At 40.6% G+C, this 24,305-nt stretch overlaps 2 protein-coding genes across 2 annotated transcripts in view; one reads left to right on the forward strand and one right to left on the reverse strand.

The window, feature by feature from the left end:
* On the forward strand, positions 1-5,244 carry prg4a (proteoglycan 4a). Its single transcript, XM_068340105.1, has 11 exons — positions 1-184; positions 727-798; positions 974-1,099; positions 1,229-1,423; positions 1,584-1,685; positions 1,838-1,924; positions 2,045-2,184; positions 2,977-3,136; positions 3,369-3,464; positions 3,670-3,798; positions 4,267-5,244. Exons 1-11 carry the CDS (start codon positions 106-108, stop codon positions 4,443-4,445), a joined length of 1,365 nt encoding a protein of 454 aa, XP_068196206.1. The 5' UTR covers positions 1-105; the 3' UTR covers positions 4,446-5,244.
* Positions 5,009-24,305, reverse strand: part of LOC137611929 (nucleoprotein TPR-like) — a 24,395-nt gene continuing 5,098 nt past the window's right edge. The window contains exons 12-55 of the mRNA XM_068340104.1: positions 23,840-24,037; positions 23,617-23,724; positions 23,176-23,405; positions 22,561-22,724; positions 22,345-22,469; positions 22,098-22,246; positions 21,845-22,007; positions 21,293-21,427; positions 21,048-21,188; positions 20,758-20,947; positions 20,432-20,628; positions 20,213-20,353; positions 19,429-19,545; positions 19,138-19,341; positions 18,873-19,045; positions 18,641-18,788; positions 18,335-18,472; positions 18,102-18,233; positions 17,530-17,660; positions 17,091-17,301; positions 16,277-16,414; positions 15,145-15,258; positions 14,718-14,822; positions 14,456-14,638; positions 14,065-14,103; positions 13,753-13,947; positions 13,215-13,326; positions 12,902-13,095; positions 12,636-12,706; positions 12,230-12,429; positions 11,914-12,108; positions 11,662-11,786; positions 10,788-10,859; positions 9,855-10,121; positions 9,578-9,773; positions 9,296-9,504; positions 8,023-8,094; positions 7,800-7,891; positions 6,831-6,943; positions 6,665-6,763; positions 6,443-6,581; positions 6,143-6,237; positions 5,310-5,426; positions 5,009-5,145 (exon numbers count right to left, since the gene is read on the reverse strand). Coding sequence (XP_068196205.1) covers positions 5,090-5,145; positions 5,310-5,426; positions 6,143-6,237; positions 6,443-6,581; positions 6,665-6,763; positions 6,831-6,943; positions 7,800-7,891; positions 8,023-8,094; positions 9,296-9,504; positions 9,578-9,773; positions 9,855-10,121; positions 10,788-10,859; positions 11,662-11,786; positions 11,914-12,108; positions 12,230-12,429; positions 12,636-12,706; positions 12,902-13,095; positions 13,215-13,326; positions 13,753-13,947; positions 14,065-14,103; positions 14,456-14,638; positions 14,718-14,822; positions 15,145-15,258; positions 16,277-16,414; positions 17,091-17,301; positions 17,530-17,660; positions 18,102-18,233; positions 18,335-18,472; positions 18,641-18,788; positions 18,873-19,045; positions 19,138-19,341; positions 19,429-19,545; positions 20,213-20,353; positions 20,432-20,628; positions 20,758-20,947; positions 21,048-21,188; positions 21,293-21,427; positions 21,845-22,007; positions 22,098-22,246; positions 22,345-22,469; positions 22,561-22,724; positions 23,176-23,405; positions 23,617-23,724; positions 23,840-24,037 — 6,393 coding nt within the window. The 3' untranslated portion in view covers positions 5,009-5,089. The remainder of the gene's footprint in view (positions 5,146-5,309; positions 5,427-6,142; positions 6,238-6,442; positions 6,582-6,664; positions 6,764-6,830; positions 6,944-7,799; positions 7,892-8,022; positions 8,095-9,295; positions 9,505-9,577; positions 9,774-9,854; positions 10,122-10,787; positions 10,860-11,661; positions 11,787-11,913; positions 12,109-12,229; positions 12,430-12,635; positions 12,707-12,901; positions 13,096-13,214; positions 13,327-13,752; positions 13,948-14,064; positions 14,104-14,455; positions 14,639-14,717; positions 14,823-15,144; positions 15,259-16,276; positions 16,415-17,090; positions 17,302-17,529; positions 17,661-18,101; positions 18,234-18,334; positions 18,473-18,640; positions 18,789-18,872; positions 19,046-19,137; positions 19,342-19,428; positions 19,546-20,212; positions 20,354-20,431; positions 20,629-20,757; positions 20,948-21,047; positions 21,189-21,292; positions 21,428-21,844; positions 22,008-22,097; positions 22,247-22,344; positions 22,470-22,560; positions 22,725-23,175; positions 23,406-23,616; positions 23,725-23,839; positions 24,038-24,305) is intronic.

The raw sequence follows: 24,305 nt of genomic DNA on the forward strand, positions 1-24,305 counted from the left end.
GTGACATTGACGAAGCAACACAGAGGATTCTCCCTTTGAATTAAATTTTAATTTAAATCTCTTTTGCTCCCTTCATTTACATTATAAACCTCAAATTGCTTTTGGATGAAGATGATGAAGAAAATCTCACTGTGGCTTCTTTTACTCAGTCTTGCTTCATTCTACATGGTTGATGCGGGACCAGGTACTGTATACACACACACACACACACACACACACACACACACACACACACACACACACACACACACATGCAAATTTATGCTCTTTCTATGGTGCTCTGTGAAAACAAATTTTTGAACATGTGAAAGTTAAATGAATCCTTTCATACCTTTTTAGTGAACATCAGCATACAAACAAATGTTGTTTTCAAAAATGGAGCTACTTGCCTTGTCAAGCCCAAAGATTTTATTCATGTATGCTGCCTTGTGGTGAAACACTGATTATAATTTAAAATATCTGCCAAAACAACTTTGATGTCTGTTATTTTAACCTTGATACTCTTCCAGTCAAATGTGATTGATCCTCATGAAGATATAATGCCTGATATTATCCAAAGTATTGCTTTTAATATACTTAATATTCCTATCCCTCTATATAAATGAACTGATTGGATTGGATGAGAGAATCCACCTCATAAACATCTAAGATAAATTATACAGATACTTTTCTCTTTTTACCCATAAGCATGTAGTCTGTATATGCGTATAATCTCCTCCTCCTCAGGAAACCGTGAGCAAAACAGGAAAGGATTCATTGGGTACAGGTCCAACAGTGAGAGTGAAGAATGGTACACAGGTAGAGGTTTTCTTATTTCTAGTCTAAATCTTTCACTGTACTAACAGTTGGAGATGTTCTAGCGTGGGAGATAAACCATTCGGGTCTGAGTGAATGTATCCTTCATATTACATGTCAGTCTCATCTCTTACTCACAGTAACACTTATCTTATTTTAATCAATATGATCTATTTAGGGAGGAGACCCTGCTCGCAGTACCCTGGGGGTCGCTGTCCTGATGTGTTTAACCTCTTCAATTCACTGCCTGTCAGCTCTTCTGGCCCCGCCCCTCTGTATGTACCAGCCAATCCAGTCATACACGGTTTGGAATGTTCTTTATTCTTCATTTTATATTTATACATTATATTTATATTTGATCAATGGACAAATTTGTTTTTCTAATTACAAATTAATTTAAAAACATACTTGTCCCTCACTTTGTTTCCTCTAGGGTTAAGTGGCCTGCCTGGTAGTGTAGTGTCCAGCACTTTCTTTCATGGAGGAGTCCCACACTCACCAGCATACAGCGTTCCCTCTCTGGGCAGCAGTGCTTTTGTCAGACCCGCCAGCTTTGGAGATACGGGGGGAAAAGTTGATGTCCTGGGTCTGTTTCCTGGGGGAGCAGCTTGGCCTGGGCTAAGTCAAGGTTGATTAAATAAAGATCAGTGTAATTTCTAATTTAAAAAAACCATTTCATTGGATGAATTTTGAATATTTTTTCTTGTATTTAATAGCAATGCTTAGCTGGACTGTATTAAACTAAAAATAATTTCACTCTAAATGGGACCACACACAATTGTTCTCAGGTTTCATCGGTCCAGCAGGCTCCAGGCCCAGCATCCTGCAGGACATAGCACAGGGCCTGGGTTTCTCTGTGGTGGGTGCTGGTTTTGAGAGACCGGGTACAGGTATGACAAGTGATCCTATGAATTGATGGGTTGTTTCCAGTAATTGCGTCTAAAAAATATTCTGAACAGCTGCTCTGTAATACGGTGGAAATGTTAAATTTAACACACAGAATCTGTTCTAAGAGATTTTCAGTATGTGTTCACATTTTCAGGACTCTTAGCTGATGTCGACCTCTGCAGTGATTCTCCTATCAATGGGATGACAGCTCTTATCAATGGGACCATAGTGATATTTAAAGGTAAGTGTCAGTGCATGTTACTATTGCAGAAATATTTAGTGTAAATGAAGAGCGTCAGCCGACACTCCACCAGTGGATAATGACTGGTTTCTCTGGTGTGTGGGCGGGTTCGTGTTTCAGGTGAGCTGTTCTGGTTGGTGGATCCTGTTAGTCACACAGTTAGTCGTCCGCAAAGCATCTTAACCACCCTGGGGGTCCCCTCTCCTATCGATACTGTCTTCACACGATGCAACTGTCATGGAAACATCTACATCATCAAGGTACGTTTACAATTACAGCCCGTTATTAGTGCTGCTCTCTCTCCTGATACTGTTTACGTTGTTATAGCAACACTCTGGAATGTCTACAGTTCTTCACTAATACTGACGACAGCTACACCAGTATTACTATAGAGGGGTTAAATTACAGTACAGTTTTAAGAAATACCTCTAACCTTGCTTTATTTAGTTTGATAAGTTGTGGATTAGGGCATTAATGATGATCAAACTTTTTTTTTTTGTAATACAGTATGTACTTTCATGCTGCAAAAATGTTCTTTATTATATCCTTTGTAAATCCATTTTCAGTCAAACAGTTTATGGAGAGGAAAAAATCTTAAATACTATGTTCTTGAAAATAGAGCACTTAAAAATGATTGTGAGGAATCTCAGTTAACGTGTTAGGAATCCCAATTTCTGAATTATCCCGTAACCTCTGCTTCAGAATATATGGAAATGCCAAGAATTGCATTGGCTGTTATTTTTAAATTGAAGATTTTAATTTTCAGACAAGACTAGCTTTAATGGAAATGCAGCAGGGTGGAAAAATTCAACAAATAATTAAATGTTCTTGGAAAAGCTAACGCCAGTGGCAACACTGCTTTGCGACACCCAATATGGATAGAGTAAATCCTTTTCAGTTATTGCATTTTTTTACAAAGAATATATCTAATATATGAGGGCAGCTGAATTTTATGCCCTGATGTTTGAGGACAAGAAGAAACCCCTTTGTTTTCTCTACACTGATTGCGATGCTTCTGCTCTAAGCCGTTAGACTGTTTGTCACCGCTGCAGGGAGACAGTTGTTGGCGCCTGGATGGGAACATGGTGATGGAGCCGGGCTATCCCAGACCTTTGGCCTCTGAGTTCTCAGGTCTGACAGGGAGCATCAGCGCTGCTCTGGCGACACCAGCCACCAGGAGCAGACCAGAGACGGTGTACTTCTTTAAGAAAGGTGAGGAATTCAGGCAGAGAGACACCATCAAGGGTGGGGAGAGGCTACGGCTACTGTCTTTAAGACCTCCTTATCCCTGTCCAGTGAGTGAAACCTTTGAAGGACCGCTTGACTTTGGGGGAGACACAGTATGCATGATCTTTGAGTGGAGATTGTTGTGTCACACAGACTGTCCTTATTTGGCTGTTTATAGTGACAGATATGGTCATTCTTGTCCCTGTTGATCTTCTAGGGGACATCTTGCAGAGGTTCGTCTTCCCATCAGGCAGCAGTCAATCCTGCAGACTAACAGGAAGCTCCTTTCAGAAGCGCGTTGCTCGGCAGGCTGGTTAGTAGTCTAAGACAGAACATTTCCTCCTATGTTGTTCTATGAAGGAAATCTGTTGTAGAAGTAATAACCACCATTATATTGTTTTCATTTCAATTAAATTTTTCCTAATTCTATAAAATTTGTAAAACATTTTAAAATCACAGAATCAGTCAATTCCAAAGTTAAATGTTTTTTAAATGCTGATTTTATTTCACACCTTTAGATGCTCTTTTGAGCCCAGAGATCAACCTGACAGAGTCTCTGAAGGGCTTCCCCACCCCGGTCACCTCTGCTCTGTCCATTCCCAGGCGTCTGAGGGGTTACGGATACGAGCATTATGTCTTCTCTGGACGTAAGAAACACCACATTATTTCTTTGGTTAGAAAGCAAGAGCATTGGAGGCTTGCAGCCCGAAGGTTGAATACTGTTTATAGTAAGCTGGTGAATAGATTCACACATCAGCACCTTAGAGCAATACAAAAGTTCCTTCAGTAATGTCTGAAAGAATTAAGGATGTATGTGGCATTAGTCTTTGCTGAAGAAGTATGATTCAAGATTTTATGTTGAATATTTCTGGATTCTAAAGAATTAATATTTTTCTGACATGTTTGGATGTAAAACTTGAAAACAAGAAAGTTAGTCTTTCCTAGAAATTACGCTTGTAATTCCTTACCCTACAATACTATCCTACCCAAAGCAAAATTAGGCAGTGCTGATCAAATAAGAATAAAGATTTTACTACAAAACTTAAATGGGTTCAGAAAGTTTAATGGTAGAAACCAACATGGGTTGGGACTCATCTTCTTCTTCTTCCCTGCAGATCTCTACTTCAATGTCCAGATTTTAGGAAACCTACCAGTGCTGGCTAAACCCGACCCATTTGCAGTGTTTTCACCCTTCTCCTTCCTCAGTCCTGCTGTCTTGACAGCCAGTTCCACCCTGAATGCTAACCTGATCCACCCCATCAACTCAATTAGAGTCTGGCTGGGCTGTCGATAAATCAACCCGAGACGGAGGCTGGTATCTTTTGATATTGTTAGCATTTCTGGTGGGCAAAGAGGAGAGAGGCACTATTTCTTCTAATGTGTTGAAATAATAATTTTCTTAAAATAGCATTATAAACTTGCTATAAAAGTCCTGGGAAGGTGCATTTATTCTTGACTTAAATAATTCATTTTTTATCAAAATAAGTTATTTTAACAATCAAAACACCTATTAACTGAAATTGCTTCAGAACTACAGTGGTGCATTCTACTCCTTCACGATTTGAAGTTACTATAGAAAGGACAATTTGAAGTGCTAGCCATCTAAAGCGTGATGAGGTCACTCTTGATGACATTATGGGACTACATTATGACACATAAAAGCTGCTTTCATTGCTGCTATCATTATTTGACTTTATTATTAAAACAAGTGTAATAACAGAGGACAATGATGATGACAAAACCAAGTACTTCCGTCATGAATACTTGACAAACAAAATTACAAATAAGAACTCACAATGTGGACAATATCACATCTGAACCTCTCATCTCACTCCAGTAATAGAATCATTTGGAAATATTCCAGAAACCATGTCTTGTTGCTTTTATCTTTATTTCCTGGTTGGGTTGATTGATCAGCTGCTGAAGGTGACATCATAATTAGGACATCCCTCCTCTGCTCATGGCTCCTCCCCGTCCCCCTCGAGAGAAAGCTCCTGAAAATAAACCAGCAGTTTACCATGAATCCATCACATTATCTTTATGTATATGCTGCCCTCTACTTACTCCGCTCTAATAAACAGCTTCATCATTAACCCGTGAGCGACTGAATCCTTTCTTTTGTAAGTGTGTATTTGTGATCGAGTGACTAGTATTCTACCTCTGCGGCTGATTAGCGTCCTGCCCTCAACCCTTCCTCCTCTGGATCCTCTGCCTGATAGGCTGCTGACAAGAACCTGACCACTCGCTGTGCGCCGCTGAGGAACGCCGCTGGTGTCTGCGAAGGAAGCCACAGATGAGCAGAGAGGCTTTGAGAACACAATTGGAGGGAAAAAAATACACTAAAAAAATCACTAATAAAAAAATGAAAAAAATAAACCAGGTCAAAGTGATACAGACAATACAAATATGACAGAGCAGAAGTCCAGTTAAATAACTCAACTTAAACTCAACCTAAGGACATACCGGTAATAAATACTTGACATACAATTTCATGGACAATTTCATTGACAATATTAAATCTTAACATTGTCAAAGTAATGACTAAATTAGGATGTTTAAATGAAGTATTTGGTAGCTTGATCAATTAATGCACTGAATTTTAGAGTGAGAAGCCTTGAAATTAACAAGCAGAGAAGTTCTCAAGCTGTATTTCCAGCAAAATGTTTTCGATATAGTAACCTTGGAAACCTTACGTAACCCAAAAGAAATGCACATAAAGCCAGATGTGTTTCCTCTGAAGGGAGAACTGTGATTGCAGGCGGGTTTGTTACTGAAGCTTTGTGGATGAGTGCTTCAAAGCTTCTGCATATTGGAAACAGAGCAGATGTTTCTTGGTGTTTAGAAGAAACAACATATATAAAAGAAGTAAAAGCCTAAATTTTTACAATGTTGACAACCACACCAGCTTGTGACTGTTTACATTCAAGAAAAGAAGTTTACAATGAAAACCAAGCTATAAAGGTTTCAACTGTGATCAGCTGACAGAATTACCCGGGTCTTGGCTGGTCGACGGCAGTGACGCGTCATTCTGTCGTCCTGATGACTCGACATCTGCTTGGCTCTCCAGAGAGGATTCAATACTGGGACTGAAAAACACAAAAAAGACTGGATGATATTTCATTAACAAACTACTTTCAGGTTGGAAGCCTGATTTCAAACCTTGGTCAACATTTTTTTACCCTCATTTTCACTTCTATAAAACTACATGCACAGACTTTCGGTTTTTGCAGCTTGAAATGAATACAGTACATTCTGAACTGACAGTTTTTCATTTTGTTGTATGTTGCTCACCCTTCTCCTTCCTGTTCCATGAAGACCTCATCTCCATCATCTGCAGCAGAGGATATCCCAGTGGAGGCAGTTACCATGGGAACCGACTGAGATGCCATGTCGCTGCTGTCTGAGGGCATAGACTCTGTGAAGACGGTCACTGGCAGAGGGTCGGATGGGAGGATGTTAATTCACAGTTAAAACCTATGACTGTGTGTGTGTGTGTGTGTGTGTGTCTCCAACCTGGTGCAGCCACTTGTAAAGGTGTGGTGGGGACACTTCTCCCTCCTCCATCTTCATCATGAGCAGCCAGGAACAGAGGAGATTCATACATCCCCAGACCTATACACAAAACAGTATTAACTTAACAGCTGTTTGAGGTGTGTGTGTGTGTGTGTGTGTGTGTTACCTCCTTGAGAGGCCAGCTGTCCCAGATCTGAGTGAGAGGCGGATGTCTGAGGCAGCAGGTCCTCTGGAGGTCCAAACCTGAACCTGGTGGACAGACCTGCGACCTGAGGAGAGCTGAAGAGATGAGACACACATGAAGATACCGTGAGGTTCAAGGTTACAGTTTAGACCCTGAAAAACATAGGCTAACAAACATCAGGAGTCAATCAGTAATCAATGATCTAGAGGCTTTGATTTAGTACAGCTTTTTCTGTCATTAACAAATATCCATTGAACGGCCTTTGCCGAGGAACAACCGCTCCTTTTTGTGGAAGCTTGACAAGCTTTGAGCAAGATTTGACCAAAAATTCAAATATTGTCAAAATCTAATTTATTTTAGATCTGAAATGGGAGCGTGGATCTTAATCCACAAAATACAGAGAATGAGCGTTCACACTACTAAAAACCTCTTCGGTGTGTCACATCTTTCAAGAAGCAATTATAAAATAGAAACAGACATTTAAAAGTAACTGAGGTCAGGGCTCCTGGTGATGACTCCAGTGGCACATCCTAATCTGAGTTTATGCATCTTCCAACAATGAGGTGTGAATTCAGCATCGAAGCACATGACATTCCAGGTAAATCTTGGATTTTGTAGCCTTCTTGATATTTATTTAATTGTACCAGCTGTATGGAGTCACAAAGGTTACAGAAACATACAAAGTAGACGAAAATATGTGACACTGACAGACAGCTTCAGTTTAATTCATCTGAAAAAATTTAGATCAGGAGATACAAGCAGTAAACTTTGTATTGAGGCGATAAAGGAAAACATGCAGCTCAAAAACTGAACAAAATTTTTTTTGCCACAATTTACTTTCTTTGACATTGTTGAGCAGAATCCAGTCATATTCAACGAAATTCAATACTATCATCACAACCAGGTGTTTATTTGACACTAAAGCCTTAATGAGTTTGTGTATTATCTTACTGAATAGCCTCTGCAAAGCCATCAGTGCGATGTGGGACCACTAGAGTGGGAGTACTAGGAACCATTCTGTCGTCATCATCAAAAAAATGTTGCTGCAACACAAAAACATAGCATCACAATAGAAGCAGATGTTATTTGCAAATTCATAAAGAATGCAGAGCACCATCTATTCCATAAGTCCTATATGAACACACATAAAGCTAATGAAATCACACTTTCTTACCATGCTGCCTATTCCAGGGGTTAGCTGAGGTCCCCGTCCTACTGATGGTCTCCGAAGTTGAGAGGGCTGTCTCTGATTAACAAACACAAGTCATCACTGGAACAGGACTCAGAAATTTAGACGAGAAAATGTTTTCCAGAACACATTAAGCACGGTGATCTAAAGGCCCCGTCCTTCAAACACCTTGGCTACCGCTCCTCATGACTGGAAACATGCTGTAATTTTTAGATGTCTGGACAGAATCCTGGTTACTGGGCTTAAACAAGGAAAATGAGTCGCATAGAAAAATTACGAGAACATTGAACACATTTCCTTTCAAGCCTGTGGCGCAGAAATAAAAACTGGGTTACTCTATTGCCTGTTGATTTTTAACAAATGTCAAAGTTGTACAATTACAAAGCAGTTCTCCTTGGATTTTTCTACACGTCACTCACCGGCCACTTTATTAGTCACACCTGTCCAACTGCTTGTTAACGCAAATTTCAAATCAGCCAATCACATGGCAGCAACTCAATGCATTCAGGAAGATGTGCTGCAGTTCAAACCCAGCATCAGACTGGGGAAGAAAGGTGATTTAAGTGACTTTGTACGTGGTGTGGTTGTTGGTGTCAGACGGGCTGGTCTGAGGATTTTAGAAACTGCTGATCTATTGGAGTTTCACACACAAACATCTCTAGACTTTAAGGAGAATAGTTCAAAAAAGAGAAAATATTCTTTGAGCGGTGGTTCTGTGGGCAAAAATGTTGATGACAGAGGTCTGAGGAGAATGGCCACACTGGTTCGAGCTGTTAGAAAGGCCACAGTGACTCAAATAACCAGTCATTACAACCGAGGTATGTAGAACAGCATTTCTGAACACACAACCCCTTGAAGAAGATGGGCTAATTTCTTCAGTTTGACATCTGGACACATGTCTTCTACTTACAGTCCATTCTTAGTTAATTCAATTTTTTAAAAAGTTTTCCTCTATCGAATTTAAGCATCATGTTTCCACATAACATTAGTGCATGCTAAATATTGGAACTGGTTTCCAAACCGTTTATGACTTCATGAATCAATGCCATAAATTTGACTGCTTAAAGTAATCAGATTTAGCTGAGCACAGAGAGAACTGGTACTTTCGTCAATAAGAATAAATCAGCCTCATCGTTTCAGACGTTGCACAAATATAATTTGATTTAAAAGTTAACTCGAGGAACAAAGAGAAACCCTTTTTGTTGTGTAAACTTGTCCGTAAAGCACAAGTCAGATTTCAACCAAGTAGCGTCTGTACCTGGGTGGGTGGGGGTCCAAGCTCTGGAGCTGGGGGTTGGATGTAGAGCCGTGGTGGGAGGGGGTGTGGGGGCCTGCGTGGGTGTGGAAGACGAGGCGTGAGGGAGGGAAGGGAGGAAAGGGAGGATCCAGAGGAGGAAGGGGTTGGGACGATGTGCACAGGGTCTCTGGGGGGTTCTCCCTCTGATGTGTTGCTGCTGCTCCCTTCACCTAGAAGACACTCAGGAGTCATGTGACCATCACAGACCAATCAAATCAGTCGGTGTCTACAGCAGAAGCTTACCGCTGTGTGTTGCCTCCAAGGGACACTGGGAGTCCAATGAAGCTCCACACACACTGTCTTTGGTATTGGCAGCCTCCTCCTCCTCTGGCTCCTCCTCCTCTGCTTCTCTACCCTCATCATTATTCTCTTCTTCTTCCCCCATCCTAGCATCAGCTGCATCCTCCTCATCTTCATCATCATCTTCTTCCTCCTTATACTAGTGCAGAAACAGGAAGGTCAGGTATTTACTCAGGATGGCACATCAAAACTAAAAACATTCCTAGCAACAGAACAGCACCTCATCTCCTTCCTCCTCCTCCTCTTCTTCTTCTTCTTCTTCTTCCTCTTCCTCCTCCTCCTCCTCTTCTTCTTCACCATCATGCTCCTGCTTCTCCTCGCCCACTTTGCTCTCACAGGTGTCACTGTCTGTCAGGATCACAATAACATCCCGAACAACTGCAGAGTCCTGAGAGGACATCTGATCGGAGAGGATGGACTGGGAGACGCTTTCTTCCACGATGCATTCTTCTTCAGCCAAGACGGGAAAACCTTCATCTGGGAGCTCCTACAAACAAAACACCCCCCCCGTTGTTAAATACTATAGACCAGTGGTTCCCCACCTTTTCTGCGCTACGGACCGGTTTAAGGTCAAACAGATATGGAGGAGAGAATCCCATAATTTTCCAAAACAAAATATTGTTCAGAAGAAATAATAAACCAAAATAATTTAAGTTCTGTATTCTTTCTGTGCGGCCCAGTGCCAATTGACCCACGGACTGATACCGGTCCGTGGCCCAGGGGGCCACTGCAGGTGCAGCGAAGAACCACGATCACTTTCAAAGAAACATGTTTCCCTGGTAATAAAGGACAAAACTATTACACACAAAGTCTGTTGACTAAAACATGTCTCTGTTTCACATGAATCAATCATTTTTATTATAGAATGAAATGTAATCATCTTTATTTTTTATATTTCAGGTGTTTTAAGGGTCAATGTGTGTCTGTAATAAAACTTCAGAGAATCAGATGACTGCTGGTTTGAAGTCTGGCACCAAGATAGAAAAACTACTCGAGGATCCCATCGGTCTAACGCCTTTGCTGGATGACAATGAGCAGGTCAGGACCTCAACCTCATGTTCCAAAAACTGAGCGAGATGTGGCCGGTAGACAATGTCTGAATCCAGGAATTCCTGGTTAAACAATTAAAAACTAACAACATTTATTAACTAACCTGACTGTCATCTGATGACTCTTGTTGTCCTTCATCCCTCAGTGCTCCTTCAATCCCTTCCTCACTTTCTGTCTGAAACGCAAGAAGATACACTGTTGTAATTTATAGTTGAGAATTTAGTGAATGACTTGAGCTGTTGAGATATGGATGAATAAAATAAGATTGAATGAAAAAATGAGTACCACCCACTGTACAGAACATTGACGGAACAAAGGCGTAGCAGGATGATCCTTCCTAAACTACTGAACACAATAGGAAATTTTTCCTGCTTTTGGCCATCAAACTGTGCAGCACCTCACACTGTCATGTAGGCGCAGTCAGTGAATCTGTATAACTGAATATATGTTAATATATTCTTTTACTTATTTTATCCATAATTTTCTTTGCTCTTTTTTCTTAATTCTAAATTCTCTATTCTTTTTCTGACTTGTCCTTCCGTTCTTAAAGTGAGCTGCTGTAACAAAAAGCAATTTCCCCTTGTGAATCAATAAAGGATTTTGAATCTAAAAATTTAAGTATTTAACAGGCTGGGTTAGCTTCTTGCATGCTTTTGAATATTGATTTTTGTATTCAGGAAACATATGCCTCTATTGATCTATTTACTATCAATCTACTGACCTTCTGATCGCCCTAAAAAACAAAAACACTTCTGGTAAATATGAATCATTCACACATGAAAATAGGTTGACGTAGAGCCCAGGTTGGAAAATACTATAAGTCCACTTGAAAAAAAGTTAATGTCTCACATCTGCTGGGAGTTTTGGATAATTATTAGGCTCAAAATTGACTATTTAATGACAATGAAGCCTGATCACAGTGATGCAATAAAGAGGATGAATTCAGAAGACAAAGTTTTGGGCATCTGTGTGCTTACCTGCATTGTCAGTGTTGGTTTCAGTCTTAGTTTTTTTGTGGATTGAGTCATGTAGGAACTCTCTGGTCTGTTCTCATCTTCTTCCGTCTCCTCCTCCTCCTCCTCTCGATCTCTCTTTGTTGCCGCTACAGTCAAACCAAGCACAGACACACACCGGATATCATTTAACATAATATAATCATTGAGTTCTTTGTGTGACAGACTTTTTTGTATATGTGTTTTATTGGTATAAAAGTTGCTGGCTCTGTTCACCTGATCCAATCAGAGAGGAGGACGTTGACGGCCTCTCGGCTTCCATGCTGGTGCCTGCATCTTGATTGGTCACCTGTTGCTGGGTGGGCTGTACAAAAGCAGTGGCCTGGTTGCTGGTTGGTTGAGTTATTGATGAAGGTGTGTTGACTAGGCTGGAACTAGTAGAATGTACAGAAGCTCCAGCACTGATCAGCACTGCAGAGAGAAATTCAGCTACATTCAGACACATCACAGACACATTTAAATTTCAGATAAAGACAGCAAGAATACAAAGCTGTCTTTTGATAAATAACGTATTTTCATCTCTTGTTCTTACTCTCTTGACTCTCAGTCTGTGTGGTTGGCATGACAGTGGCAGTGGGGGTCGGGATGGACACCGTTGTGAGGGGAACCATAGGCCGAATGCTAGCACGGGGCGTAGCCTTGCTACCAGGGGAGGGACTGGGTTTGTTGCTTGGAGATGGAGTGCTTGGGGTGGGGCGAATGTTTGCAGTGGGTGGATCAGACATGCTGGAGCTGATAGAGAAACCATAAAAAGTTACTTTCATTTATTTGAAATTACCCCTTGCAATCACTATTTGTAACTTAGTGCAGTGAACGACAGCACTGATACCTTTGTTACGATACTAGATTAATTCTAATCTCATTATGAAAACTTAAAATTGTCAAAGTATCTACTCAGAGTGACTACTGGTGTGTGTGTGTGTATTTTCATTACTTACCTCCCCCTTTCTTGGGTAGGACTCTTCAAAGATATCTGTCTCTGGTCTGCCGTTCTGGCCTGATCACCAACCTGAGTACAGATATAGGATTTATATATAGAAGTGAGATGGCAATTTATTTGATTTTGACAATAAAGAATTGGGGGAGGATTTAACTGTGAAAATTTTGTGCTCCAACCCCTGCTTCTAAACACAAATGGTTTTCAACTAGAGCATTACATAACCAGTTTAATTTTCACTAAAATTAGAATCTACATAATAAATACCTTAGCGCCACCTTGGTCCTGTGTTTCCTCTCTGGAGTCAGACTGTGATTGTGTCTCTCTCACTTCTCTGAGTTCCCTGTCCATTCGAAGTAGTCGTCCTTCATACTGAGTCTTGAGGGCATTCATTCTCACCTCAATTTCCTCCTTACTCTGCTTCAGTTCTTCTACTTCCTTAGTGAGCTTTTCCTTGGCACCTACAGATTAAGATGCAACAGCAAATATCAATTATGCTCCAGTCAACAGAATATGTCCTTTGCTTACTTTGCAATTGTCGCCATGCCTTCAAGGGAATTTCTGTGATTGTGAAACTTGCCATTTAATTGGTTGATTTTCGTTTTAGCCCCCATGAAGATCTTCTTAGTCTTCTCTTCTTTTTCAAGCATCTGCTGCCTGAGCTGCTCCTCTCGGTTACTGCCCTCAGACAGCTATGGAAAGACAACACGGAACTATCAATTCTGCTCTCACTTTGTGAAGTGAAATTCAAATATTAAACACTGACTTGCAAACAATACGGTTATCAACAAATACAAATTATATTAATATCACTAAATGACAGAATTAGTTGCATTTGGATAAATGGACTTACAAAAATACCACAATCTAAATTTTAGTTTTACACAAAACCCCAACTTCATTTTAGGTTTCACTTGAAACCCACTTGATTTTAATTAAAACACTTTACCTCCTTAAATATAGGGAAAAAAATTAAATGACTTGCAATCATGTAAAACTGGGTGTGCATAAACATCCAAAAGCACAGAAAAAGCTTCCTTCCAGTTTAGAATTTCATCCATGTCAGTTGGTTAAAAAAAACAAACAAACCCCAAAATAAGTAAAATAAATGTAATCACCTCTCTTTTGAGTTTTGTTATTTCCTCTTGTAACGCCTGGTAATTCTCACTAGCAGCATTACCATCATTGGCCTGGATGGACTGAGAACTTTGATTTTGGATGGCCTGCATGGCTTGGTTGGCTTCATTAGCTTGATTAGCTTCAGTTAGCTGATCCCGCAGTAGCTTGATTTCTGCTTCTCGCTCATTCACAATCTGAGGATCAAACAGATCAGAAATACATGTTGTGTAAGCAGAAATATATAAAGGGAGAAAGAATATCAGAAGTGAAATGAATGCTTAATGAACATGGGTGTCAAGATATTTTCCAACCTTCTGCAGACTGTCAAGATTGCCCTGCAGCTCAGTCACCTGTTAGGAGGTAAATGCAGTTAAACAATGTGTATTTTAGATATTTTCTACAATTATAAATACACTCTGTTTTAACTCTGCTTTTTACCAAATGCTTTTACATATTCCAGATGCATGACTTATCATGACTTATGATGTATTGAGACACTTTTTAACTGATGCTAGCAGAAATGATAACTTCATCCAAGACAATGAGAAAAGCAAACTCAAACCAAAATCACATCATCCTATAATCTATTTAATTGAATAATAGTGGTAATGAAATTGTCAATGCCCCACTTTGAGCAAAAAATGAGGCATTGTCAAAAATAAATGAATAAAAATAAAAGACAGTGATGAAGAATGCTCTAACCTTGCTCTCTGCATTACTCAGAGCAGTCTTGAGGTTGCCAACTTCCTGGTCGAAGCTCTGCTGTTGCTCTTTCTGGCTAGCAAGGTTCTGATGAAGGGCTTCTTTAAGTTCCTGGACCTCCTTCTGGCTCTGCTGGATCATGTTCTGCCTGGACTGAGCCTGAGATTTTAACTGGTTCTGTGCCTTAATAGTAGAAAAAAAAAAATTAGAGGAGATGGCAGACTCAGTTAGGCGCTGGGTAATTTTCTGACTCTGATTTTACCTGGTGGGCTTGGGTCTTTGCTTGCTGAAGTTCTTTCTGACTTTGGGTCAGCTGGTTCTGATTCTGCTGCATTTGAGTCTGGGTCTGGGACAACTGGGATTGGACCTTTAAAAGCAAACATAATCCGACAAGTGATTTTTGCCTTACCAAAGTTTTTACCTCAAAAAAATCTCAACCTACGAACACAACTGGTTGTCTATTGGTTGATCTTTGTTTTGTTTTTTAGAGTGGTTTAGGGATTGAAATTTTATATCAAAGGTGGAAAATTCATTTGACATACGAGTTGATTTACTTACAAGCTCAGTCACAGAATGAATTAAACTCGTATCTCAAGGTACTACCACTGTAATTAAACAGCAATTAACAAAAAGATGGGATTGTATTTGTTGTATTCTAATTTTAGATAAATTTGGATGTGCTGTGGTACCTGTGACAGCTGGTTCTGAGTCTGTGTCAGCTGGTTTTGGACCTCTTGGAACTTGTCCTTGGTCTGCTGGTTTTCCTTCTGTGCCTGCTCTTGCTCCTGCTGACACTTCTGGGCCTGTTTTAAGAAAAAAAAATATCCTTACATATCCAAAAGTCGGATTTAAATACCAAGAGATTAAAATAATGTTCGACAGTTGTTCCAGAATACAGACAGAATACACAAACCTGAATGCGCCCCTCCGCCACCCGCCCAGAGCTATCAACTACATTTGTAAATCAATGCAACACACCCGTTGGCACGTTTGTCTAGCAGTGACTCTGCTCTTGAAATTTCAGAAAAGGCTGGAAGTTCAGCTTTGAGGGTCTTTCATTCACCTTTATGCCAGTTTCTCCGTGTGTTTCCACAGACTAATAGAATGGACCCTCACTAGATTCCAGATGACAGCACAATGGCATTTTTTAGACCAATTAAGTTTAAAGTGGGTTATTTCCGACACCAAATAGTTAGGAAATACTGAGATCAGTCAGTCAGTCAAACTTTATTAATAGAATTGTTGAAAGTTCCTTATGTTTTGCTACGTAATCACCGGTGCTCCTACAGTCTGCTCTACCGTCTGAGAGCAGCTCAGTCAGAACCGGGACTTCGGTGACGTCCCATGACTACCGATGTTAGGGGGCGTGGGCCCGAGTGCCTTGTGAGGGGGCGCCCCTGGTGGCGGAGTGCGGCATGACTGGTGGCCAGACTGCCGGCTTTTTTTCAGCGATCATGTTTTTAACCAATATTAATATAAATCCTTATATAAAACGCACCGGATTATAAGGCGCACTACGGGTTTATAAGAGAATTTTAGGCTTTTAGGTGCGCCTTATAGTGTGGAAAATACGGTAGATCTTAAAAGATGTGTCTGCAATCTACACATAGTCAAAAGTATTTTGATAAACAGACTTTCAGTTTTCAGCATTGCTAACACTGAAGATTGAAAACAAAACACACACAACTTTGTTTATAATGTTGATCATTTTTTGAAAGATCTCTGTTAAACTGGGACAAAATATTTTTGCCACATACTAAATATTGAAATGCAGCAGTCAGAATGAAACATGTGGAAGGCCTAAAATGATTTCCTGCTCACCTCCTCTTGTTTTTTCTGGACCTCCTCTTTCAAGGCGCTCAGCTCCTCTCTGGACCTCTTGAGCTCCTCCTGGGTTTTGCTCAGCTCCTGCTGCACCTCCGGACTTGGTCCTGCTTTAGCAGTTGTTTCTGCAACCATCTGGAACGCACACAGGACAACAGCAAAATAGGTTTTCAGCTGAACTATTAATGTTGAACAAATGATGGGGGTTCAGGAGGATGTAGCTCAGAGGTTTTCACCACTACTGACAATTAGAGTGAAAATATTTATAAGGAAAATTAAATAAATTGACTTAAAAGAGGCAACATATGTAATGAATATGAAAATATGAACTTAAAAAAAAAGAATTCAGTCAATTTTGATACAGTGCTTTACTTGTTCTCATCAGAAGTCTTCTGAGAAGACAACGTCTCCCTTCAGTTAAAGAATAGTTTTCTAGCTATAGGTTTAATTTATATTTACACTATTTACAGATTTTGTTAAGTGAAATGCTATGAATCGGTCAAAATCCTTTCATATTCATTCAATCATCCCGTTAGAAAATCTTATTCAATTTTCCTGTTGTTCGTGGAAAATACGTTGCAAAATTGAGTTGACTAGACCACCCCCTCTCAGAATTTTCTAAACAGATTTAGAAAATTTACAGAACTGATCAGTTTGAATTAAAATCAATGTAAATCCAATGATCAGCAAAAAATTGCCATCTGTGCACACAAACATACACGCAGTGGACCAGTTCCCAGTCTTTGTCCAAACTAAAATAAGCATCTGCTGCAGCATTTGACCTGACCTGATCATAGAACCGAAGTCCCACCTTTTCATGCTGAGCTTTCAGCTCCTCATACTGGGTCTTGTAGCGTCGTCCAATCTTCTTGACCTGGGTGATGGTCTTGTTCTTCTCCAGAATGCTGTTGTTTTTGGTTTCCAGACCACTTTTCAGATTGTCCCTCTCTGCCATCATTTGGGCCACAGAGTCTCTGAGAGACTGCAGCTGAGACTGAGCGGAGTTACTGCTGGCACTGGATCTGTTGAAAAACAATCATCTCCGGTAGGTTAGTTTAAAAAATTAATCCATCAACCCATCACGGAAAAAACCTTCTGATCAGCAGGTCTGCCTTAAGCTACACTGAATTAATGTTAAAATTTTTTCAATGTCTTATAAATTCTGGTTTTTGCCATTTTCAGTGTATATTTACACACTGATACATTCAGCTAAACAGTGTGTGCATGTATTGCCACAGTGGGTGTTGTACCTTGCCAGTTCTGTCTTAAGCTTAGCCGTCTCTTCAATTAACTGAGCGATGCGTTTCTGCTGAGCTTCCCTCTCAGACATGATTTTCTGTTTCTCCTCAACGTCGCTGTCTTTCTGTTGGCTCATCAGTTGCTGTGGAAGTCAATTTTGAGTAAAACAAATATGGTACTCTCATCAGAGAAATAAGTCCCGGCACAAAAAGAGAATTACGGTACAGGTACAAAAAAAACAAACAACAACTAAAACCTGCAGGATATCCTGTAAAAGGAGCAAAATATAGAAATGCAGACCAAGTGCAGCACAATGAGGGGGGTCAGTACCTGTTTCTCAAGGCACCAAAACTTTCACATTTAAGTATTTTAAAAACTGAGACTGTTTGCAATGAAGGCTGAGATAAACATTATCTGAAACTGTAGAAGACTGGTGACAACATGTTCACCTGTTTAATCTACACTATGTGCTTCTACCCAATCTAAATAGCAGGGTATTAAAAATTATTCTTGGGCTCCTTCTTGTACATATTCCTAAATACACACAGACACAGACAAAAACACACACACACGCAACTATTACCTGTGTTTTAGTCTTTAATCGTTTGAGTTCCTCTTCCAGCAACTTTTTATCAGCCTGCATTGAAACATTTTTTTCTGACAGTAAAGACATGGAGTGATGCAGAGGGCTAATGTCTGACTGGAGCTTCACCACCTGACAAAGAAAAGAGAGGCGGTGTAGATAACACAGGAAATAATAGGTTCAAACAAAAAAAAATATAGCTCAAGCCATGGCATCCAATACTTGAATCTTACCTTAGCCTCAGTTTGGTGTAGTTCTTGTTCAAGTTTATCCCGGTCAATTTTCAGCACCCTGTTGGCTTCTTGGAGAGCACCAATGGTCTCCATCTTCTTCAGCTTCTCCTCCTGGAGGGCCAAAGTCCTGGATGTAGCCTGACCCAGGAAAGAGAGCAAAAACACAGACTTGATATAATAAGAGTTTTTGCTTGTGTCAAAATGTTCCATGCACCTATCTGAGAAAGGCGATAGCACACCTGCCAATTTTTTATAGGAAAGATCAAAAACTAGCCTTCTCCAGTTCCCCATCACTTCATTACGTACCTGCATTTTCACTCTCTCAGTGTTCAGAGCTTCCTGCAGCTCCTTCAACTGTCTGTCTTGATGTTCAACTCGTTGTTTGTGGCGAAGGGCCTCTTCCTCAGATGCGTTGCATCGAGCCAAAGCAATATCTTTTTCACGTCGCACAAACCTAAAATAAACACAAATTTGTGTGTGAACTCAACCTGGTGAGTCCACACAGAAATTGTTCTGCTTCAGGTTGTTGCAGTATTACCTGAGTATTTCCAGTATCTGTTCAGTGGTCTTCCCTTCTTCACTGAAGGATAAGTCCAGCTGTGGCTGCTGCTGCTGACGGCTCCTGGAGGCCATGTCATCCATCTGTTGGTGAAGGAGTGCATTCTGCTTCTCCAGGTCTGCACAGTGACGGGTTTTACTGGACAGATCCTCCTGCAGAAAGGTCCAATTATCAGACACATTTTAGAAAAAAAAAATACTGCACAAGGTGTAAGCTCTTCATCCTCATTGGTTAGGTGCCCTACCTTCAGCTGTCTCTCTCTTGCATTCCATGCTGCTGTTTTCTCCTGCAGGAGGGAGGTGTTCTTGCCAAGTCGCTCCTCTAAATCTCTCTTTTGTGTTGCTTCTTGCTGGGATTTCTTCTTCAGCTCCTGCAGAGCCTCCACGTCAGCAGCATGAAGCATTAACTCTCGCTCATACTTGGCTTGCGCCTCTGCTGCTAGTTTTGTCTGAGGAGTACAAAAGGGAAATGTTCACGGGTAAACTGAGCTTCGTTCACACGTTGGGTGTGATATTCTCAGAGTGTGTGAATGAACCTGCAGCAGGCTGTCCTGTACGGCCTTCTGCTCCAGTGTCACAGCGGCAGCAGATCTCTCATGAGCCTCCTGCTGCTCTACCTGACTGGCCTTCAGAGAGCGCTGCAGCTCGTTCACCTGGACAAAACACCAGAGTGGGTAGTATACATATATATGTTATTATAGGAAACTGAAGGTCTAAATTGCACATGCTGAAAGAATGCAAATGCACTGAAACCGTTGGTCAGAAAAAAACACTAACAAATTTTGTAAGTCTTACCTCATAGATGGCTAAATTCAGGTAATCCAATTAATTTTTTCTCTGTATATGATTTTCTTGCTTCATAATAGACTTAAACTATAACTTGATGTTTTCTGTTGATTATATTTCAATTGATGCGACAAAGATGGACTAGTGAAGGGTCTCGAAAAACAAAGTTCACCATCATGAACAAAACTGGTAAAGATAAATTATCCCCAAACATAATTACACTTCATGTTGTCCAAAATTGCTGATTTACTGTTGACCATTTCATTTGTCTGCTAGGTGCTCATATTATTCATACAAGTTTATACAGCTTGAAGTTAGAAATTATGGATAAAATGATGATCTTTTCAAAATGATCACTTGCCTAAAAATTAAAGAATAAGTTAATCTGGTTGACTGGGTTTACCTCAGTTATGTTAACAATGAGGCAAGAATGTAGTTAAAACGACTCACCACGAGGTTTTATTACAAACAAACAAAAATAATGACTCGATGCTTCCAAAAGTTCACTTGCATAATGTTGTGCTACAGGCTTACTTGTTTTTCCACTGCATCCAAAGCCTTTCTCCTCTCATCTTGTTCTTGCTCTTTCATTTTCTCCACCTCTAATATCCTCTTCTCCAACTGCTTCTGCACCTCTTCTGATTCCTTCAGCCTGACTTCCAAAGGAGTACGAGACTATAGAATAAAGGATGGTCATTTCACTTGAGAAGACAGGTGTGCAAGTATGACTTCAAGGTAAAAACAAACTAATACCTCCTTCTCTTTCTTCAGGCTCTCTTCCAGAGTCAGAACCACAGCCCTGTACTGTTCTACTTTAACATTAGCATTCTTAAGTTGCTCTGTTAGTTCAGCATTTTGTTCTTCAGCAGTACGAAGCTGGTCTTTGACCTCTGTGAGCTCCTGCTCTGACTGGCTGAGCTGCTGGGAGGCTGCAGGCACCGGAGAGCGCACTGAAGGACAAAGGAATCAGTTTTACAGCACTGACTGACTCACTGTATAGGCATCAAAGAGAAAATATCATCATATAGTGATGAAACATATCTCCGACATGGTCTCCACTTCTAGCAACTGCTGCTTACCTCTCAGCGGAGCCCTGAGGCCTGCAGCTCTGGTAGCTGGGGTGGTCGTGACAACCTCAGAGGACGAAGCAGAGGCCAGCTGAGCTTTAAGTGTTGCCACCTGCTGTTCAGAGGAATGTAGCAAATCCCTGGTCTTCTGCTGCAATGTGTTCTGGGTCTCCAGCTGTTTCTTAGCTTCTAATAACTGAGCCTGGAGAGGGGAGAAAGAGAAGTTTCCTGAATCTATCAACAGCTCTTAGGAGCATATACAGCATCAACCCATATGCATTATTTGAATACAATCCACACACATCCATGGAGCGGCCGAGGTTATGTCTTCGTGCTACTTCCTCATCCAGTCTGGTTTTCATGGAAGCCAGGTCCATCTCCAGTTGTTCGATCTTCTTGTTCAGTCTTTGACGAGTGTCTGCCTCTGTACGCTCCATTGTCAACTACATGAAAACAAGAGATGGAAGATAAATAACAATATTTATAGTGTATAGTCCATCTGAAATTTAAATGATCTGCATCAGTTCAATTATGAGTGATGTGGTACCTGTATAGTCTTGAGGTTGGTGAGCAGTAGGTTCTGGTTACGCTGCTCAGCCAGCATGGCTTCCTTCTCTTGACTGAGCCGACTCTCAGCTTGTCTTAACATATCTCTCTCTTTCATTAAATTCTCTACACGTACCTTTAGATGTGAGGACATTGCACATAAAAATGAGGTTATCATTTCATAAAAAAATAAAACAAAGACCAAAATAAAAAATATATTTTTGATGGGAAAGAGGAACTATGTATGATTTACTCAACATTTAAGCACTCAACCATATAAAGCCCATTTAATACATCAGGGCCACTCAAGATAAAACCGACACCAATCGATCAGAATTCACAACTTTCAGTTCCAAATGCTCACAGAAGCCACAGAGATAAGTTTGTGCACCTGTGGATGCACAAACTTGATGGAAAATATGCTGCAATCCTGTTATCTGTGAAGCTTCACACAAATAGACTCCACCTGACTTTCCATTGTCACAGGCTGAATATATAATGACAACACATGTATTTTGGGGTGAACTGTTCCCTTTAAATTTAACTTTTTCACCTCTTCAAGAGCCAGTTTCTCATTGGCCTGCCGCAGGTCCTGACTCATCGTATGGATGATGTGCTCATGGTTTTGTGCCATTGCAGTCATTTTTTGGGTCTTGTCTTGCAGGGCAGAGATCTCCCTGCGATACGCTGATGTAGTCTCCTGGAGCATCTCGAACCTGATATGCACAAAAGCACGTTTCATGAAAATTATTTCCAAAAATTTAAGTAGAAGAAATGTGTAGACATATCACTGGACCCGACAAAACCTCTTGCTGCTGAAATCTAGCTGAGAGGTGAGCTTGGTGTGGCTGGAGCGGAGCTCTGTCAGCTGCTTCTGTAGCTTGTCGTTCGTTTCATTCAACATCCTGTCGTTTTCAGCTTTCTCTTTCTTGTACAGCATGAAGGCATCATTGAGCTGAAAAAAACACACACATAGCCACTCAGCAGCAGAGCTTGCGAATGTGTTTATTTCCCCTCTATTTATACTGTCTGTGTGGAGATGTTTGCATGTACCTGCTTCAAAGCCGCTTTAGCCTGAGCTGTCTGAGCCGTCTCAGCAGCGGCAGCTCTCTGAGGAGTAGAGCGAGTAGCTGGGACTGAAGGTTTGAAAGGAACAGTTTGTGATGAAGAATCTGGACCTGCAGAGAAAAAGACAAACTTCACCTCAGTCACTACTCAGTCAAATCGAATTCACCATAAATCCCATAGACGCTGTGATTTGGGTGTGACCTTGAGGAGGCAGGCTGAAGCCAGTGCTTTGAGCGAGCAGAGCCTTGTACATGTCTCTCTGTCTGCTGCTGGAATCGGCCAGCTGCTGCTGCTGCTTCCTCTGCTCTCGCAGCTGCTCCAGCTCTTTCTGCAGCTTCTTCACAACAGCCTCCAACTCTGACACACTAAAGTTAACCAGACAGAACTACAGATTATAACACATATTAAACAGCTTCACTGGCCACTAATCCTCTGAGCATTGAGGATAAACAAATTTGCATGAAATAGATGGAAATGTTTGCGTAACAGGGGTGGAGAGATCTTCAAATCAAATGATTATATAACAATATGTGAAATAGTTATCATTTGAACATTAGTACACTGATCTTGTAAAAATTCTAAATCTCAATTTTGTTTGCCAAAACAATAAGGTATTTGCAGATAAAGGTTTTAAACATTTTTAATTTACGCTTTTTGCTGGAATAGTATTCTGCGGCTAATAGACAGGTGTGATTTTTTTTAATTTTAAAATTTAGTTGGTGCACTTTATATTCAATATTTTGGAAATTATGGTAAATTACAAAAAATGTATGCTAAATAAAACAAAAACGACAAGAGACTAATTGCCCTTCTAACCGGGTTGATGTGACTTGTCTCTGCTCTCTGTCCTTCTCCTCCTTTAGCTCCCTCAGTTTTCCCAGCAGGCTTTGATTCTGCCTCTGCAGCTCCTCCACGCTACGGAAGGTCACCTGGTGACCGATGACCTCAGAGGTGCTGGAGATGTTGCTGTTGTCCTTGGTTACCTCGTTACTCTCCGTTACCTTGTTACCCCTGGTTTGTTCCAGTTCCACCAGTAGAGAACATAGCTGGACAAGACACAAACATGTGGATGGCACTGAAGACTATGGGTTAAATTAATGACTTTTTTTTTTCTATGTGTGTTATACAATTGCTCCATCAATTCCCTACCTTGATATTTGTTACATAACTAAATGAGAAAAAGTGAACAACTGCACAAATACTTGTTAAAGTGATTCATTTCATTGCATCACCTGAAAGCATGTTTCATGTGTGTACCTGTTCAGATGAATCCTTTAGCTGTCTCTCCAATGTCAGTTTGTCTCTCTCCAGGCTTTCACAGCACTGCTTGGCCTCTTCTTTCTCTTTCTGCAAATTATAGATCTCCTAATAACGAAAACAAAACAGTGTATGTATTAGAATCAACAGGATGTTATGTGATATGACAAGGAGAATAATGAAACTCAATGATATGCTAGAGAACCATGAAGTTATCCTTCACCGTTCGAGCTTGCTCCAGCTTGTTGCACAGGGAGGCCATGGACGACTGCATGTTCTCATACTCCTCTCTCTGACGCCTGAGGACGGGAGCCTTGGATTCAACCTCCTGCACAACCTCATCCAGCACTCTCCTCACTCTCCCAGTCTCCTGCTTCTCGAGCTGAAGCAGCGTCTGACACTCGGCGTACGCGTTATACAACTGAACATAGGAACAGAGAAGAAAAATGTATTCTTGTTACAACTAATACTTTTGTGTCAGATGCCCAAGATATAGCTTTATAACATGTAGCTTTATAACAAAGAGATTTACAGCTAGAGAGACTAATTCTACAGTTGCTAAAAAAAACTGTGGCCTTCTGTACTAAGTGTCAAGTCTTGGCATGATCATTTCAGAATTTAAAAATATAGCACAGGATACAAAGGACTCCAATAAATATACCTAGAGACTTAGGATAGATTATAATCAT

This window comes from Antennarius striatus, chromosome 18 (assembly GCF_040054535.1).
Source record: "Antennarius striatus isolate MH-2024 chromosome 18, ASM4005453v1, whole genome shotgun sequence".
In the NCBI taxonomy this organism is placed as follows: domain Eukaryota; kingdom Metazoa; phylum Chordata; class Actinopteri; order Lophiiformes; family Antennariidae; genus Antennarius; species Antennarius striatus.